This window comes from Patiria miniata, unplaced genomic scaffold (genome assembly GCF_015706575.1).
Source record: "Patiria miniata isolate m_02_andy unplaced genomic scaffold, ASM1570657v1 HiC_scaffold_20, whole genome shotgun sequence".
Taxonomy (NCBI): Eukaryota; Metazoa; Echinodermata; class Asteroidea; order Valvatida; family Asterinidae; genus Patiria; species Patiria miniata.
The window spans coordinates 39,135,794-39,151,700 of NW_024037059.1; the positions used below are offsets into that span (position 1 = coordinate 39,135,794).

At 47.4% G+C, this 15,907-nt stretch overlaps 2 protein-coding genes across 2 annotated transcripts; both read left to right on the forward strand.

The window, feature by feature from the left end:
* Nucleotides 1–47: 47 nt before the first annotated feature.
* Nucleotides 48–6,003, forward strand: LOC119729082 (beta-1,4-galactosyltransferase 6-like). The gene is made up of 8 exons (XM_038201587.1): nt 48–436; nt 1,505–1,564; nt 1,769–1,852; nt 2,058–2,326; nt 2,960–3,076; nt 3,640–3,827; nt 4,210–4,446; nt 4,693–6,003. Exons 1-8 carry the CDS (start codon nt 292–294, stop codon nt 4,835–4,837), a joined length of 1,245 nt encoding a protein of 414 aa, XP_038057515.1. The 5' UTR covers nt 48–291; the 3' UTR covers nt 4,838–6,003.
* A 6,317-nt stretch (nt 6,004–12,320) lies between these two features.
* LOC119728112 lies at nt 12,321–12,815 on the forward strand (the record flags this gene model as incomplete). Its single annotated transcript, XM_038200185.1, has 2 exons — nt 12,321–12,380; nt 12,762–12,815. Coding segments are annotated over 2 exons (114 nt in total), but the record flags the coding sequence as incomplete, so codon positions are not given.
* Nucleotides 12,816–15,907: the final 3,092 nt, after the last annotated feature.

A 15,907-nucleotide genomic window follows, 5' to 3' on the forward strand; every position in this document is an offset into this window, starting at 1 on the left:
TACTTTAATATTCGCTTAATCAATGCGTGTTACAAATCACCATTTACCCTTTTCTTTTGCGGATTGTTTGTTAAGAGTTGTCAAAAATGAAACTGAAGTAAGCGTCCAAGATCATGGATCAAGCTAGTTACGACTAGTGTAAATGCTAACGCTGTTGGACGTCTGACGATCGCCGATATCAAAGTTGGTGAGAACCGAACCCAATTTCGCTGAAAACGTGGCTTGGCCGATCGTGCTATATCGCTCACAGGTCACTCGAGATCTGATAGCTGATTCGTAGACGCCATCTGTATGTATCAGATAATCTCCGTGAGAATGACCGAGATTCACATGGCCTTAGTGGCCTGTCTGGTGCTAGGAGCTGTTCTGCAATTCGTCATTCTTCCTTTTTATTACTTCAGACGCGGTGTGGATCCAAACTGGGACCGGTTGGAAGGTGGGTGTAGAACTTCGATATTGCTGAAAATTTGTGATATAATTAAAGTGTGAATTTAAAAATCAAGCAAAGTAAGACGTGGCGTTGACGGTTATTGGCAGTGTGGACTGATATGTGGTCGTGGTACATTACTTCCATAAAACTTATTAGGGGACACCCCTTTTTGCTTAACTTTTCTATATGAGGGCGACACGCCTGATTAGGGCGACAATTTGGTGTTGCCCTATTTTAAGTACCATTTGGAGAAGCCAGTGGCGTACCCAGGATTTGACTTGGAGGGGGGGGGGGGGGCTCACAATTTTTGTTTTCAATTTTTTTTTAGAAGTTTATTTTTTGTAATGAAACCAACGATTCCTCAAAAACGCCCTAGGCATGCAATGTAGCTCGCATGCCTGAAGAAACCTGTAGAGAGGAGACAATGAAAAGAAAGGGAAGAGTTGGGAGGAAAACCCCAGAAGATTTCTTGAGAAAACCCACGGAATCAGGTAGGGGCAGATAACCCAATCCACATAATTATTGGCCACGGCGGGATTCGAACCCGTGACGCAGCCGTGGAAGGTGAGGAAAGTACCCCTACGCCAACCATACAGGTGACATAGTGGTGCCACGCCAACCTGACACGTTGGTGTTGTATAATGTGTCTTTTTCTACTAATTTTCACACAAAAAAATATGGTTTTGAGAAATGCAGTTATCAGGTTTATTTGTCATGGGAGAATTATAATGGACATACGTAATTGATATGAATCGTACGTACATTGCGGCTGTGACAGTGAGATACAAATCATTCATTGGAATTCGTTATAAACACTGTCCAGATGTCATTGGCCGATTTCCGTTCTGGCTAATATTGCATTGTCCGGGCAACAATAGACTTTCAGTGACGCACGGAATGAATTGGTCAATGCAGCATCCATACCACGCACACACAATAAAATATGAGCTTTTACAAGTGTATTACACAATGTTCATGTTCTGTTTTAATATGTATGGCACAATTCAAAATGGCTCGAGAAATCGAACATGTTTTGGTCCCTTTGTTTTGTGTTTGCATTTGGTACAGAACGAGACATCTACATCACCACTGAATTCAGCAGGGTCCATTTTGCAGACAAAACCATCTTCACAGGTAATATACGCTCGAAACAGGTGTTTTTATTAGTTGCATGGATGTTGTCATCTCCTATTTTTGTTTGAGATAATCCGCGTCTTAAGAAAATGGATACAATATGAAAACTGTTGTGTTCTATGTTTAAAATTTAGTTACCACTGGTATCAAAAAGGTATTGTTTTTGCTAAAACCATTTGTCGGTGAAATCCTGATCTTTCTCAGTTCCAGCAAGAAACAACAATCCAGCTGACCATGCCATGTTTCGTCAGATGCCTGAGTGCCCAGATACAGATATTCCAAATCTCAGTAAGTTTATTAAATGACTTGACGGAGGTAATAGAATCTGCCCACTTTGTATAAAATTATGGTGCGTGGACGGAATAGCAACCGAATTTACCAACTCTAAATAGCTTCCTATTGCGTCAGTTAGATCTCAGAAAGGCTCATTATTAAGGCAATTGTAAATTATGACAACGATGGTTTATTAGACGTTTTTTGTACATAATACCAGATAAAATGAACTTCTTGGATCTCGATGATTTCACCATGGAGCAAGCGGAGAGTCTTATCTTCGGGGAGGAGGCGATGAAGAGAGCCAAGCAGGCCACAGTGTTAGCTGACTCGGTCGTCCCAAGCCTCATCGACAGGACCGACTGGTTCCAAACCTTGGGTAGGAGGAGGATTGAGGCTCACCTAGGCAAATTGGAGACGAAGATAGGGAACTATACCTTCATCCCAGGCGGCCATTGGAAGCCCAATCAGTGCATACCAAAATGGAAGGTAAGATACATCTAAGCTTGGCTATGCCGGATATGTTCCTCCAGCAAGAAAACTAAAAGTATCTTTCTAAATTTTCTCCACAGAGAACGTATTATATTTTTTTTTAAACAGAAACACCCTTAAGGAACCTTCTTCGCAAAAAGGCATATAGTTTTGATTATAGATTGGAGTCTGAAGCGTGTCATTTCAACCAGTTCATCACGTGGAGGAATTGTCACAAATGTATTCTTCTTCTTTCGTATGGCGTGCACAGCCTACAGTTGTAAGTCAAGGGTGGACATCCAGGCTAGGGCATTATCGGTACGGTGTGGATGGCTTCGATGCCGCCGGGGAAAGGTCTCAGTGGGCAGTCGTTCACGATGTGCTGGATGGTCTGGTCCGGATGTCCACAGTCACAAGCAGGGCTCTCTGTCATCCCCCACTTATGTAGATGATGGGCTGTTCTTGCATGGAGGGTGGGGATTCTGTTCAGGGTTAGCCATTGCTTGCGATGGAGGTCAAATCCGGGTGGTTTTACTGTTGGATCTGAGATGAACTCTCATTGTTGGTGTCACAAATGTAGTAAAATAAAATACATGTAAAAGATCTCGGGCTTGAATTTTCCGTTCGTTATGTTTCGTTTTATCCTTCCAGGTTGCTGTCATCATTCCGTTTCGGAATCGTTCCCACCACCTGCCCATCCTACTTCGCTATCTGGTTCCCATGCTGCGGAGGCAGCAACTGGAATTTGGTATCTTCACCGTCAACCAGGTATTCTTTTTTTTATGAGAGTCGCCTACACAAGGCCCTCAGTTGTTTTAATGGCTACTAGAGGTGAGGGTTTCTCAAAGCTGAGATAAAAAGGGATCTCTCGGGGGGGGGGGGGGGGGAAGCATGCCTTCTTAAGTACAGGGTGAGTCTATTTTTTTTTTTGGCTTCCAAAAATTGTGTTCTGGATCCGCCCTTGTCAGGCTGGCGTAGCGGTACTTTCCTCGGGATTTACATTATTCAAGGGGATAAGTAAAATCGCATCAAACTTTGCATCAATACATACCAACTTTTTCCTGTGAATACGGATTGGTTTGAATTGAAAACGAATATTTGGCAGAAGAAGGTCAATTTAAATTGTGAAGATAATTTGTTCAATCTCAGAAAAGAGTGTGTTCGACTAGATGTCACTTTGTAGGTTTTTTTTAGATGACTCGTTATCCTACTATCAGTGAACATCACAAGTACAATTAGGGCTCACACTCGGTTATTCAAGGTGAAGCATGCACCGTAACTCATGACACAATTCAAAATAATCTGCTTTTCTATTTATATATTTTTGTCAGGAAAACGATTTGACCTTCAACAAAGCGATGCTCATGAATATCGCGTTCCTGGAGAGCCTGAATATATCGCAATGGGATTGCTTCGTGTTCCACGACGTTGATCACGTGCCACTGAGCGACATGAATTACTACGGGTGTGCCAACATGCCACGGCATTTCCTCAGCGGCGATAGTATTTGGAATTACACGTAAGGGGAAAATCTGTGTCGTCAATGACGTAGTAGAAAGGGTAGCTATCAATGCGCAGGCGTCAGTTACGTCACGTAACCAATCAAATACTGAATGAATAGCCATGAGACATTACGTCACGGGAGCCAGGTTGGGACGAGAGCCGCTAAGCACCCATGCATAGTAAAGTGTAGTGTGTAAACTAAGCAGACATGACGTGACAATGTTGTCCCAGGTTTGTTATCCTCGATTAAACCAATATTGTCCCAGCCTTGACTCCATGGGCGCGTGCGCGTTCCTTGAGATTGCGCAAGGCATGATGGGAAACAACATGGCGCAGCAAGATCTCGTACCCATGGGAGCGAGGTTGATATTGCCCATCTTTCTGACACCCACCTGCAGGTTGATGTACGAGCAGCTGTTCGGCGGTGTGACGGGTTTCCTCGAGAGCAACCTGCGGAAAATGAACGGCTTCCCCAACGTGTACTGGGGCTGGGGAGGCGAAGACGACGAAATACTAATGCGAGCCAAGAAGGTTCATTTGAACGTAGCTCCCAGACCAACGGGAGGCGATCGCTATATGGGATTCTACAAAGTCATTGAGCATCACCACAGCAGTGCGCAAAAGATACCAGAAAGGTACGTCATTATGCCATCTTGATCAAGGGATAGATTTTGGGCAATATCGACGGCATGTCACTAAGTGGCATTATCTTCCCATTGCCCTCTGAGTTGTTCTGTGTGTATAGGTTCGATCTTCTGAAGAAATACTCAGCCACTCATGAGTTATGCATGACGGTCTAGTAACCGCGGGTGCTTGGTCAATATCAGTAAATTGTCCTCGTTGCCATGTGTGATAACGTTTGCTTATTATTCTTAATACAGGTTGGATCTGTTGAAGAACTTCTCCAGCCGTATGGATAATGACGGGCTAAGTAACCTCAGGTACCCGCCCCCTCGTCTTGAGATCCATCCGTTATACGTCAACATCTCGGTGGACATCTTCAGATTTGATTTGGAGGAGAAATGATTGCAGGTGACGCCGAAAAGAGGAACTTTAGTCAACAGGACCACTAGTTATATGAAAATGGAGATTAACAGTGGATAAAAAAAAAATGAAGTCATGAATCCATGACAACGAAGAGATCAAAGAACCGGACAGTTTTTTTCTAAGCTGTGCGGACACGGCTTCCTCTTTTAATCAGACAAGTTGTTCAGAAAGTGCAGAACTGTTGTGGTCAACTATGAGAAAATGTTTGTACATGTAGATATCAAACAGACTATAAACCTGTTGGGGTAATATAATTTCTATGGAACAAGCTATTACGAAGAGCCTTTTTAAACAATGGGTCATTAGTCATATGGTCATTCTGGGTTGTGTGTCCAGCATGGTTCTGTGGATGTCCCATGGTTCCAACTTGTTTTCAAAACATGTCCAACTTGTTTTTACAGCTGTACAGTTTATTAGAGTGCTTCCTTTTAAGTTTGGTAAGGCCCATGGGAGCTGCAACATTTGGTTGCAACAGTGTCAACAATTGTCTTTTGCACTTCTTACTATTGTATTTTGAAAGAACTTTGAGTGGGTTTAATTCCCTTCCTCTTAATACGAGTACGACCGAGTACTTCGACGTCCCCATTAAATTACGGGGACCGGTAGCTAGTTCCCATGTAAAGCCACTGATTGGGTAGCCTCTGCGCGTGCGCATTATTTTTTTATTTTGAAAACGTTGTTCGCAGCTTGGTGCGTGGATGAACGCATGGCTTTCCTAAAATCGAATTGACTCCAAAAAGTCCTTTATACATATCAAACAAATCTTACTGTAGAAATGTTACTGTAGGAATCATCACATCCCTCGGTTTAGTAAAAAGTGACATTTTTGTAAGAGAATCATACTACATGGGAACTTTCAGGAACCATTGTAAAACATATAGTTGAGTGTTGCTAACATTCGTGTCAATTCCTGCCCTGGTGAGCAACTGTACTCCGTGATGTATACCGTCACGATTCTGCCGCTTATACACGAAGCAAGATGTATCTGCAAATATAAGAAATAATTATTGTATCTAGTTTATTCAATAGGCATATTATATTATCGAAGTACAAACAAACTTTCGGATTGATGCAGATGGAGTAGATATGTCATAAAAAATGAGGTGCCACTGCCCGAAGACGAAAATAAAAATTGAGAAAGGAAATAATATACATCTGTAACCCTTTTTTTCTAAATTACCTCAATAATTGGCGAAGACTTGCTCTGCAAGCAGGTCATCAGTCCTTCCGTCGGTCCTCCTCCCTGCTTCCGGTTCCTTGGGATTCAGAATCTAACTTCGTTCAGAATTAAGCCTCATCTCGTAGACTCTCATCTCTGCCAGATTAAAAGGAACACATGCAAGGCATTGTTTTGGGATAATTATGCGCAAGTTATGTTGCTGTTCTTAATTATCTGTTGACTTGAAAAAGGAAATAATCTAAATTAAGTTTCTTGTAGATTTATCTTACTTTTGTTGTAAGGTATCAGTAATCGTATAGACTCCGAACAAGCGTAGAGAAGGGAAAGGGAAGGGAAAGGACAGGGGAAAGGAAAGGGGAAAGGAAAAAGCCAAAGCAAAAGCCAAAGCGCCTAAGCCAAAGCACCAAAGCGCCAAAGCCAAAGCGCCAAAACGCCAAAGCACCAAAGCCAAAGCCAAAGCCAAAGCCAAAGCCAAAGCCAAAGCCAAAGCCAAAGCCAAAGCCAAAGCCAAAGCCAAAGCGCCAGCGCCAAAGCACCAAAGCGCCAAAGCCAAAGCGCCAAACCAAAGCCAAAGCGCCAAAGCGCCAAAGCGCCAAAGCCAAAGCGCCAAACCAAAGCCAAAGCGCCAAAGCCAAAGCCCCAAAGCCAAAGCGCCAAAGCCAAAGCCAAAGCCAAAGCGCAAAGCTTTGGCGCTTTGGCGCTTTGGCTTTGGCTTTGGCGCTTTGGCTTTGGCTTTGGCGCTTTGGCTTTGGCGCTTTGGCTTTGGCGCTTTGGCTTTGGGGCTTTGGCACTTTGGCTTTGGCGCTTTGGCTTTGGCGCTTTGGCCCCAAAACCCCAAAGCCAAAGTGCCAAAGCCAAAGCGCCAAAGCCAAAGCGCCAAAGCCAAAGTGCCAAAGCCCCAAAGCCAAAGCGCCAAAGCCAAAGCGCCAAAGCCAAAGCCAAAGCGCCAAAGCGCCAAAGCCAAAGCCAAAGCGCCAAAGCCAAAGCCAAAGCGCCAAAGCCAAAGCGCCAAAGCCCCAAAGCCAAAGCGCCAAACCAAAGCCAAAGCGCCAAAGCCAAAGCGCCAAAGCCAAAGCCCCATAACCCCAAAGCCAAAGTGCCAAAGCCAAAGTGCCAAAGCCCCAAAGCCAAAGCGCCAAAGCCAAAGCGCCAAAGCCAAAGCGCCAAAGCCAAAGCGCCAAAGCCAAAGCCAAAGCGCCAAAGCCAAAGCCAAAGCCCCAAAGCCAAAGCGCCAAACCAAAGCCAAAGCGCCAAAGCCAAAGCCCCAAAGCCAAAGCGCCAAAGCCAAAGCCAAAGCCAAAGCCAAAGCGCCAAAGCCAAAGCCAAAGCGCCAAAGCCAAAGCCAAAGCCCCAAAGCCAAAGCGCCAAAGCAAAGCGAAAGCGCCAAAGCCAAAGCGCCAAAGCCAAAGTGCATATTATATTATCGAAGTACAAACAAACTTTCGGATTGATGCAGATGGAGTAGATATGTCATAAAAAATGAGGTGCCACTGCCCGAAGACGAAAATAAAAATTGAGAAAGGAAATAATATACATCTGTAACCCTTTTTTTCTAAATTACCTCAATAATTGGCGAAGACTTGCTCTGCAAGCAGGTCATCAGTCCTTCCGTCGGTCCTCCTCCCTGCTTCCGGTTCCTTGGGATTCAGAATCTAACTTCGTTCAGAATTAAGCCTCATCTCGTAGACTCTCATCTCTGCCAGATTAAAAGGAACACATGCAAGGCATTGTTTTGGGATAATTATGCGCAAGTTATGTTGCTGTTCTTAATTATCTGTTGACTTGAAAAAGAAAATAATCTAAATTAAGTTTCTTGTAGATTTATCTTACTTTTGTTGTAAGGTATCAGTAATCGTATAGACTCCGAACAAGCGTAGAGAAGGGAAAGGGAAGGGAAAGGACAGGGGAAAGGAAAGGGGAAAGGAAAAAGCCAAAGCAAAAGCCAAAGCGCCTAAGCCAAAGCACCAAAGCGCCAAAGCCAAAGCGCCAAAACGCCAAAGCACCAAAGCCAAAGCCAAAGCCAAAGCCAAAGCCAAAGCCAAAGCCAAAGCCAAAGCCAAAGCCAAAGCCAAAGCCAAAGCCAAAGCGCCAGCGCCAAAGCACCAAAGCGCCAAAGCCAAAGCGCCAAACCAAAGCCAAAGCGCCAAAGCGCCAAAGCGCCAAAGCCAAAGCGCCAAACCAAAGCCAAAGCGCCAAAGCCAAAGCCCCAAAGCCAAAGCGCCAAAGCCAAAGCCAAAGCCAAAGCGCAAAGCTTTGGCGCTTTGGCGCTTTGGCTTTGGCTTTGGCGCTTTGGCTTTGGCTTTGGCGCTTTGGCTTTGGCGCTTTGGCTTTGGCGCTTAGGCTTTGGGGCTTTGGCACTTTGGCTTTGGCGCTTTGGCCCCAAAACCCCAAAGCCAAAGTGCCAAAGCCAAAGCGCCAAAGCCAAAGCGCCAAAGCCAAAGTGCCAAAGCCCCAAAGCCAAAGCGCCAAAGCCAAAGCGCCAAAGCCAAAGCGCCAAAGCCAAAGCCAAAGCGCCAAAGCGCCAAAGCCAAAGCCAAAGCGCCAAAGCCAGAGCCAAAGCGCCAAAGCCAAAGCGCCAAAGCCCCAAAGCCAAAGCGCCAAACCAAAGCCAAAGCGCCAAAGCCAAAGCGCCAAAGCCAAAGCCCCATAACCCCAAAGCCAAAGTGCCAAAGCCAAAGTGCCAAAGCCCCAAAGCCAAAGCGCCAAAGCCAAAGCGCCAAAGCCAAAGCGCCAAAGCCAAAGCCCCAAAGCCAAAGCGCCAAAGCCAAAGCCAAAGCCAAAGCCAAAGCGCCAAAGCCAAAGCCAAAGCGCCAAAGCCAAAGCCAAAGCCCCAAAGCCAAAGCGCCAAAGCGCCAAAGCCAAAGCGCCAAAGCCAAAGCCAAAGCGCCAAAGCGCCAAAGCCAAAGCCAAAGCGCCAAAGCCAAAGCCAAAGCGCCAAAGCCAAAGCGCCAAAGCCCCAAAGCCAAAGCGCCAAACCAAAGCCAAAGCGCCAAAGCCAAAGCGCCAAAGCCAAAGCCCCATAACCCCAAAGCCAAAGTGCCAAAGCCAAAGCGCCAAAGCCAAAGCGCCAAAGCCAAAGTGCCAAAGCCCCAAAGCCAAAGCGCCAAAGCCAAAGCGCCAAAGCCAAAGCGCCAAAGCCAAAGCGCCAAAGCCAAAGCCAAAGCGCCAAAGCCAAAGCCAAAGCCCCAAAGCCAAAGCGCCAAACCAAAGCCAAAGCGCCAAAGCCAAAGCCCCAAAGCCAAAGCGCCAAAGCCAAAGCCAAAGCCAAAGCCAAAGCCAAAGCGCCAAAGCCAAAGCCAAAGCGCCAAAGCCAAAGCCAAAGCCCCAAAGCCAAAGCGCCAAAGCAAAGCCAAAGCGCCAAAGCCAAAGCGCCAAAGCCAAAGCGCCAAAGCCAAAGCGCCAAAGCCAAAGCGCCAAAGCCAAAGCGCCAAAGCCAAGGCCAAAGCCCCAAAACCCCAAAGCCAAAGTGCCAAAGCCAAAGCGCCAAAGCCAAAGTGCCAAAGCGCCAAAGCCAAAGCGCCAAAGCCAAAGCGCCAAAGCCAAAGCGCCAAAGCCAAAGCCAAAGTGCCAAAGCCAAAGCCAAAGCGCCAAAGCCAAAGCCAAAGCGCCAAAGCCAAAGCGCCAAAGCCAAGGCCAAAGCCCCAAAACCCCAAAGCCAAAGTGCCAAAGCCAAAGCGCCAAAGCCAAAGTGCCAAAGCCCCAAAGCCAAAGCGCCAAAGCCAAAGCGCCAAAGCCAAAGCGCCAAAGCCAAAGCGCCAAAGCCAAAGCCAAAGCGCCAAAGCCAAAGCCAAAGCGCCAAAGCCAAAGCCAAAGCGCCAAAGCCAAAGCCAAAGCCCCAAAGCCAAAGCGCCAAACCAAAGCCAAAGCGCCAAAGCCAAAGCCAAAGTCAAACCCCAAAGCCAAAGCGCCAAACTAGCGCCAAAGCCAAAGCCAAAGTCAAACCCCAAAGCCAAAGCGCCAAACTAAAGCCAAAGCGCCAAAGCCAAAGCCAAAGCCAAACCCCAAAGCCAAAGCGCCAAAGCCAAAGCCAAAGCGCCAAAGCCAAAGCCAAAGTCCCAAAGCCAAAGCGCCAAACCAAAGCCAAAGCGCCAAACCAAAGCCAAAGCGCCAAAGCCAAAGCGCCAAAGCCAAAGCGCCAAAGCCAAGGCCAAAGCCCCAAAGCCAAAGTGCCAAAGCCAAAGTGCCAAAGCCAAAGCGCCAAAGCCAAAGCGCCAAAGCCAAAGCGCCAAAGCCCCAAAGCCAAAGCGCCAAAGCCAAAGCCAAAGTCAAACACCAAAGCCAAAGCGCCAAACTAAAGCCAAAGCGCCAAAGCCAAAGCGCCAAAGCCAAAGCCAAAGCCAAAGCCAAACCCCAAAGCCAAAGCGCCAAACCAAAGTTAAAGCGCCTAAGCCAAAGCCAAAGCCCCATAGCCCCAAAGCCAAAGTGCCAAAGCCAAAGCGCCAAAGCCAAAGCCAAAGCCAAAGCCAAAGCGCCAAAGCCAAAGCCAAAGCGCCAAAGCCAAAGCCCCAAAGCCAAAGCACCAAACCAAAGCCAAAGCGCCAAAGCCAAAGCCCCAAAGCCAAACCCCAAAGCCAAAGCGCCAAACCAAAGCCAAAGCGCCAAAGCCAAAGCGCCAAAGCCAAGGCCAAAGCCCCAAAGCCAAAGTGCCAAAGCCACAGCGCCAAAGCCAAAGCCAAAGCGCCAAAGCCAAAGCCAAAGCGCCAAAGCCAAAGCGCCAAAGCCAAAGCCCCAAAGCCAAAGCCAAACCCAAAGCCAAAGCGCCAAACCAAAATCAAAGCGCCAAAGCCAAAGCGCCAAACCAAAGCCAAAGCCGAAGCGCCAAAGCCAAAGCCAAGGCCAAAGCCCCAAAGCCCCAAAGCCCCAAAGCCAAAGCGCCAAAGCCAAAGCGCCAAAGCGCCAAAGCCCCAAAGCCAAAGCGCCAAAGCCAAAGCGCCAAAGCCCCAAAGCCAAAGCGCCAAACCAAAATCAAAGCGCCAAAGCCAAAGCGCCAAACCAAAGCCAAAGCCGAAGCGCCAAAGCCAAAGCCAAGGCCAAAGCCCCAAAGCCCCAAAGCCAAAGCGCCAAAGCCAAAGCGCCAAAGCGCCAAAGCCCCAAAGCCAAAGCGCCAAAGCCAAAGCGCCAAAGCCCCAAAGCCAAAGCGCCAAATCCAAAGCGCCAAAGCCCCAAAGCCAAAGCGCCAAAGCCAAAGCCAAAGCCAAACCCCAAAGCCAAAGCGCCAAACTAAAGCCAAAGCGCCAAAGCCAAAGCGCCAAAGCCAAAGCCAAAGCCAAACCCCAAAGCCAAAGCGCCAAACCAAAGTTAAAGCGCCTCAGCCAATGCCAAAGCCCCAAAGCCAAAGTACCAAAGCCAAAGTGCCAAAGCCAAAGCCAAAGCGCCAAAGCCAAAGCCAAAGCCCCAAAGCCAAAGCGCCAAAGCCAAAGCCAAAGCCAAACCCCAAAGCCAAAGCGCCAAACCAAAATCAAAGCGCCAAAGCCAAAGCGCCAAACCAAAGCCAAAGCCGAAGCGCCAAAGCCAAAGCCAAGGCCAAAGCCCCAAAGCCCCAAAGCCAAAGCGCCAAAGCCAAAGCGTCAAAGCCCCAAAGCCAAAGCGCCAAAGCCAAAGCGCCAAAGCCCCAAAGCCAAAGCGCCAAAGCCAAAGCGCCAAAGCCCCAAAGCCAAAGCGCCAAAGCCAAAGCCAAAGCCAAACCCCAAAGCCAAAGCGCCAAACTAAAGCCAAAGCGCCAAAGCCAAAGCGCCAAAGCCAAAGCCAAAGCCAAACCCCAAAGCCAAAGCGCCAAACCAAAGTTAAAGCGCCTAAGCCAATGCCAAAGCCACAAAGCCAAAGTGCCAAAGCCAAAGTGCCAAAGCCAAAGCCAAAGCCAAAGCCAAAGCCAAAGCGCCAAAGCCAAAGCCAAAGCCCCCGGAAGCCAAAGCCCCAAAGCCAAAGCGCCAAACCAAAGCCAAAGCGCCAAAGCCAAAGCCCCAAAGCCAAACCCCAAAGCCAAAGCGCCAAACCAAAGCCAAAGCGCCAAAGCCAAAGCGCCAAAGCCAAGGCCAAAGCCCCAAAGCCCCAAAGCCAAAGTGCCAAAGCCACAGCGCCAAAGCCAAAGCCAAAGCGCCAAAGCCAAAGCCAAAGCGCCAAAGCCAAAGCGCCAAGCGCCAAAGCCAAAGCCCCAAAGCAAAGCCAAAGCCAAAGCCAAACCCCAAAGCCAAAGCGCCAAACCAAAGCCAAAGCGCCAAAGCCAAAGCGCCAAAGCCAAAGCGCCAAACCAAAGCCAAAGCCAAAGCGCCAAAGCCAAAGCCAAAGCGCCAAAGCCAAAGCCAAAGCCCCAAAGCCAAAGCGCCAAAGCCAAAGCCAAAGCGCCAAAGCCCCAAAGCCAAAGCGCCAAAGCCAAAGCCAAAGCCAAACCCCAAAGCCAAAGCGCCAAACCCCAAAGCCAAAGCGCCAAACCAAAGCCAAAGCGCCAAACCAAGCCAAAGCGCCAAAGCCAAAGCCAAAGCCCCAAAGCCCCAAAGCCAAAGTGCCAAAGCCAAAGTCAAAGCCCCACAGCCAAAGCGCCAAACCAAAGCCAAAGCGCCAAACCAAAGCTTAAGCGCCAAAGCCAAAGCCAAAGCCCCAAAGCCCCAAAGCCAAAGTGCCAAAGCCAAAGCCAAAGCCCCAAAGCCAAAGCGCCAAAGCCAAAGCCAAAGCCAAAGCGCCAAAGCCAAAGCGCCAAAGCCAAAGCCAAAGCCAAACCCCAAAGCCAAAGCGCCAAACCAAAGCCAAAGCGCCAAAGCCAAAGCGCCAAACCAAAGCCAAAGCCAAAGCGCCAAAGCCAAAGCCAAAGCGCCAAAGCCAAAGCCAAAGCGCCAAAGCCAAAGCCAAAGCCAAAGCCCCAAAGCCAAAGCGCCAAAGCCAAAGCCCCAAAGCCAAAGCCAAAGCCCCAAAGCCAAAGCGCCAAAGCCAAAGCCAAAGCGCCAAAGCCAAAGCCAAAGCGCCAAAGCCAAAGCCAAAGCCAAAGCCCCAAAGCCAAAGCACCAAAGCCAAAGCCAAAGCGCCAAACCAAAGCCAAAGCGCCAAAGCCAAAGCCAAAGCGCCAAAGCCAAAGTGCCAAAGCCAAAGCGCCAAAGCCAAAGCCAAAGTGCCAAAGCCAAAGCGCCAAAGCCAAAGCGCCAAAGCCAAAGCCAAAGCCAAAGCCAAAACCAAACCCCAACGCCAAAGCGCCAAACCAAAGCCAAAGCGCCAAACCAAAGCCAAAGCGCCAAGCCAAAGCCAAAGCCCCAAAGCCAAAGCGCCAAAGCCAAAACCAAAGCCAAAGCGCCAAAGCCAAAGCGCCAAAGCCAAAGCGCCAAAGCCAAAGCCAAAGCCAAAGCCCCAAAGCCCCAAAGCCCCAAAGCCAAAGCCAAAGCGCCAAAGCCAAAGCCAAAGCGCCAAAGCCAAAGTGCCAAAGCCAAAGCGCCAAAGCCAAAGCCAAAGTGCCAAAGCCAAAGCGCCAAAGCCAAAGCGCCAAAGCCAAAGCCAAAGCCAAAGCCAAAACCAAACCCCAACGCCAAAGCGCCAAACCAAAGCCAAAGCGCCAAACCAAAGCCAAAGCGCCAAGCCAAAGCCAAAGCCCCAAAGCCAAAGCGCCAAAGCCAAAACCAAAGCCAAAGCGCCAAAGCCAAAGCGCCAAAGCCAAAGCGCCAAAGCCAAAGCCAAAGCCAAAGCCCCAAAGCCCCAAAACCCCAAAGCCAAAGCCAAAGCGCCAAAGCCAAAGCCAAAGCGCCAAAGCCAAAGCCAAAGCCAAAGCCAAAGCCAAAGCCAAAGCCAAAGCCAAAGCAATGTAACCTCCCCCAACCCATCAAACCCCAACGGCATGTTTTTGTTGGAATCTCTCAGGATGGGTACAGTACCCCTAAACTGACATTCTTTGTCATTGGGTTGGCACAATTCCAAAATCAAAAATGTGTGTGTGCAGTTTCCCATATGGTGGGGAAATTTACCAGGATATGGGTATGGTTCCTTGTCAATTATGCTAAGGAGTTAGGTTAATGTTTTTACCAAAGGAAGCAGTAATGGGATGCCCGGCAAGCAGGGTCCTCAGTCATCCGTTGTTCCTCCTCCCTGCTTCCGGTTCCTCCGCACCTGCAGGAACAATCGGGCTTCCATGTCTTCATAATCTAACTGCAAGTGACTGAAAATGGGCTCACAAAAAAAGAAAAACCTGTCTACCTCGCAGAGGAGCTAGGTTAAGTCAGTATAATTATGTACAGTGGTTTAATTGTTAATAGTGACTGGTATTTGAGAAACGAGGAAACAATGTGGTCCTTACCTGACCACTATAATTGAAAGATACAACCATTGAAAAAGGACACGTAGTTCAGGTCCACCCCATATCTAGATTACTAGGCCTAACTAGGTAAAGTCTCACTTAGTGGCCCTTACCTGACCACTGTAATGGGCACAACCGTAGAGAAAGGAAAACTTAGGTTAGGACAATTCTGAATAGATCACTTGGCCTACTGCTCGCGAAGTCTCTTGCATAGACTGTAGCTTAATTCCTGTTTTGCAAAAGCAACGCGCACCTGTTCAAAGGGAAACAATATTACTTTGCCGACGCTGATCGGACTTACCGGAATTGAAAAAAATTAATGTTGATCATAATCTCCACTGGGTTTGTGGATCTTAAAAGAAAAACAATCAATGAATCCATTTTAGTTTATTCTGTAGACTCTAGACGAAACTTCGTAAAGCGATTGTGGGGTGTATCCGACGTATCAGATGTCTTCACGTGATTATTGGCAACATTAATAATTGTCACCATGGCCCTAACACAATAATTATAGACATTGTCGATCGTTGTGGATCAGAGTTACTAGATCGGACTTATTGCAATTGAAAGTTAATATCAATCAAAACCTCCACTTGTTTTGCAGGTCACCTTTTTTTTGTATTAAGGAACCCATTTTACTCTGTAAACTCAGACCACACATTATGGGGTGTTTCCGACGAATAACAGGTGTCGTTATTAAGATCATTGTCACCATGGCCCTAACACAATAGGCATTGCCGATCCTGACGGATCGGACTTATAGAACACGAAATCACAAAAAAAAATGTATGTCAATAGCACATTATTTCGACAAGGATCAGAGACTATTTCATGTCGCGGGATAATTGTGGAAAAATCATCAGTTATTACATATATCACGACTATACATTCGTTCAAATACTCCGTAATATCTGCACACGTGTACGTGTTCTACATAACCCCGAGGACCGACACACAAAGGGAGAAGAACAGATCCTTTCAGTCCTCGGGAGTTGGGTCCTTTGTTGGAAACGGTCCTCTGTAGTAAGTTCGTGCGCTTAGTCTATGGGAGAGTGTTATATTACAGGGTCAAATGGAAACACAAAGCATTGTCCTCGAGAGTATAGTAAAACAAGAGTGCGTGGTCCTTTATATGCATAATATGTAGGCACAATATATCTCGATGTTTAAGTAACGAGGGATGGGCTTGGCGTTGCAGCGGGGGCAATTTCTGCTAAACAGCCAAATATGGTAGACTTGTAAACATGGCCCTAGAGTATTTCAATTGATGAATCACAATTACAGGTGAGAGATACACAGTGCAGGCCTACGAGATACACAGTTTACAAGAAAATGTAGATCCAGCATGCATAGCTTTAAAACAGCTATGGAAACTTAACACATTGGTTGATTTACACAATGATACCCATTCAACACGGGGTAAAAGGACAAGTATTTTTCAAAAAAGTACACATCCGGTATTTAGAGCAGTTTCTACAAAACGGAGGAATTGAAGATCTGTACATCACATGGCCCTATAATAATGTTGCATGATAGATTTGAAGAAAAAAATGTCCGCTAAGACAAAATAAGATTTATTCACATGGCCCTAGAATCTAAT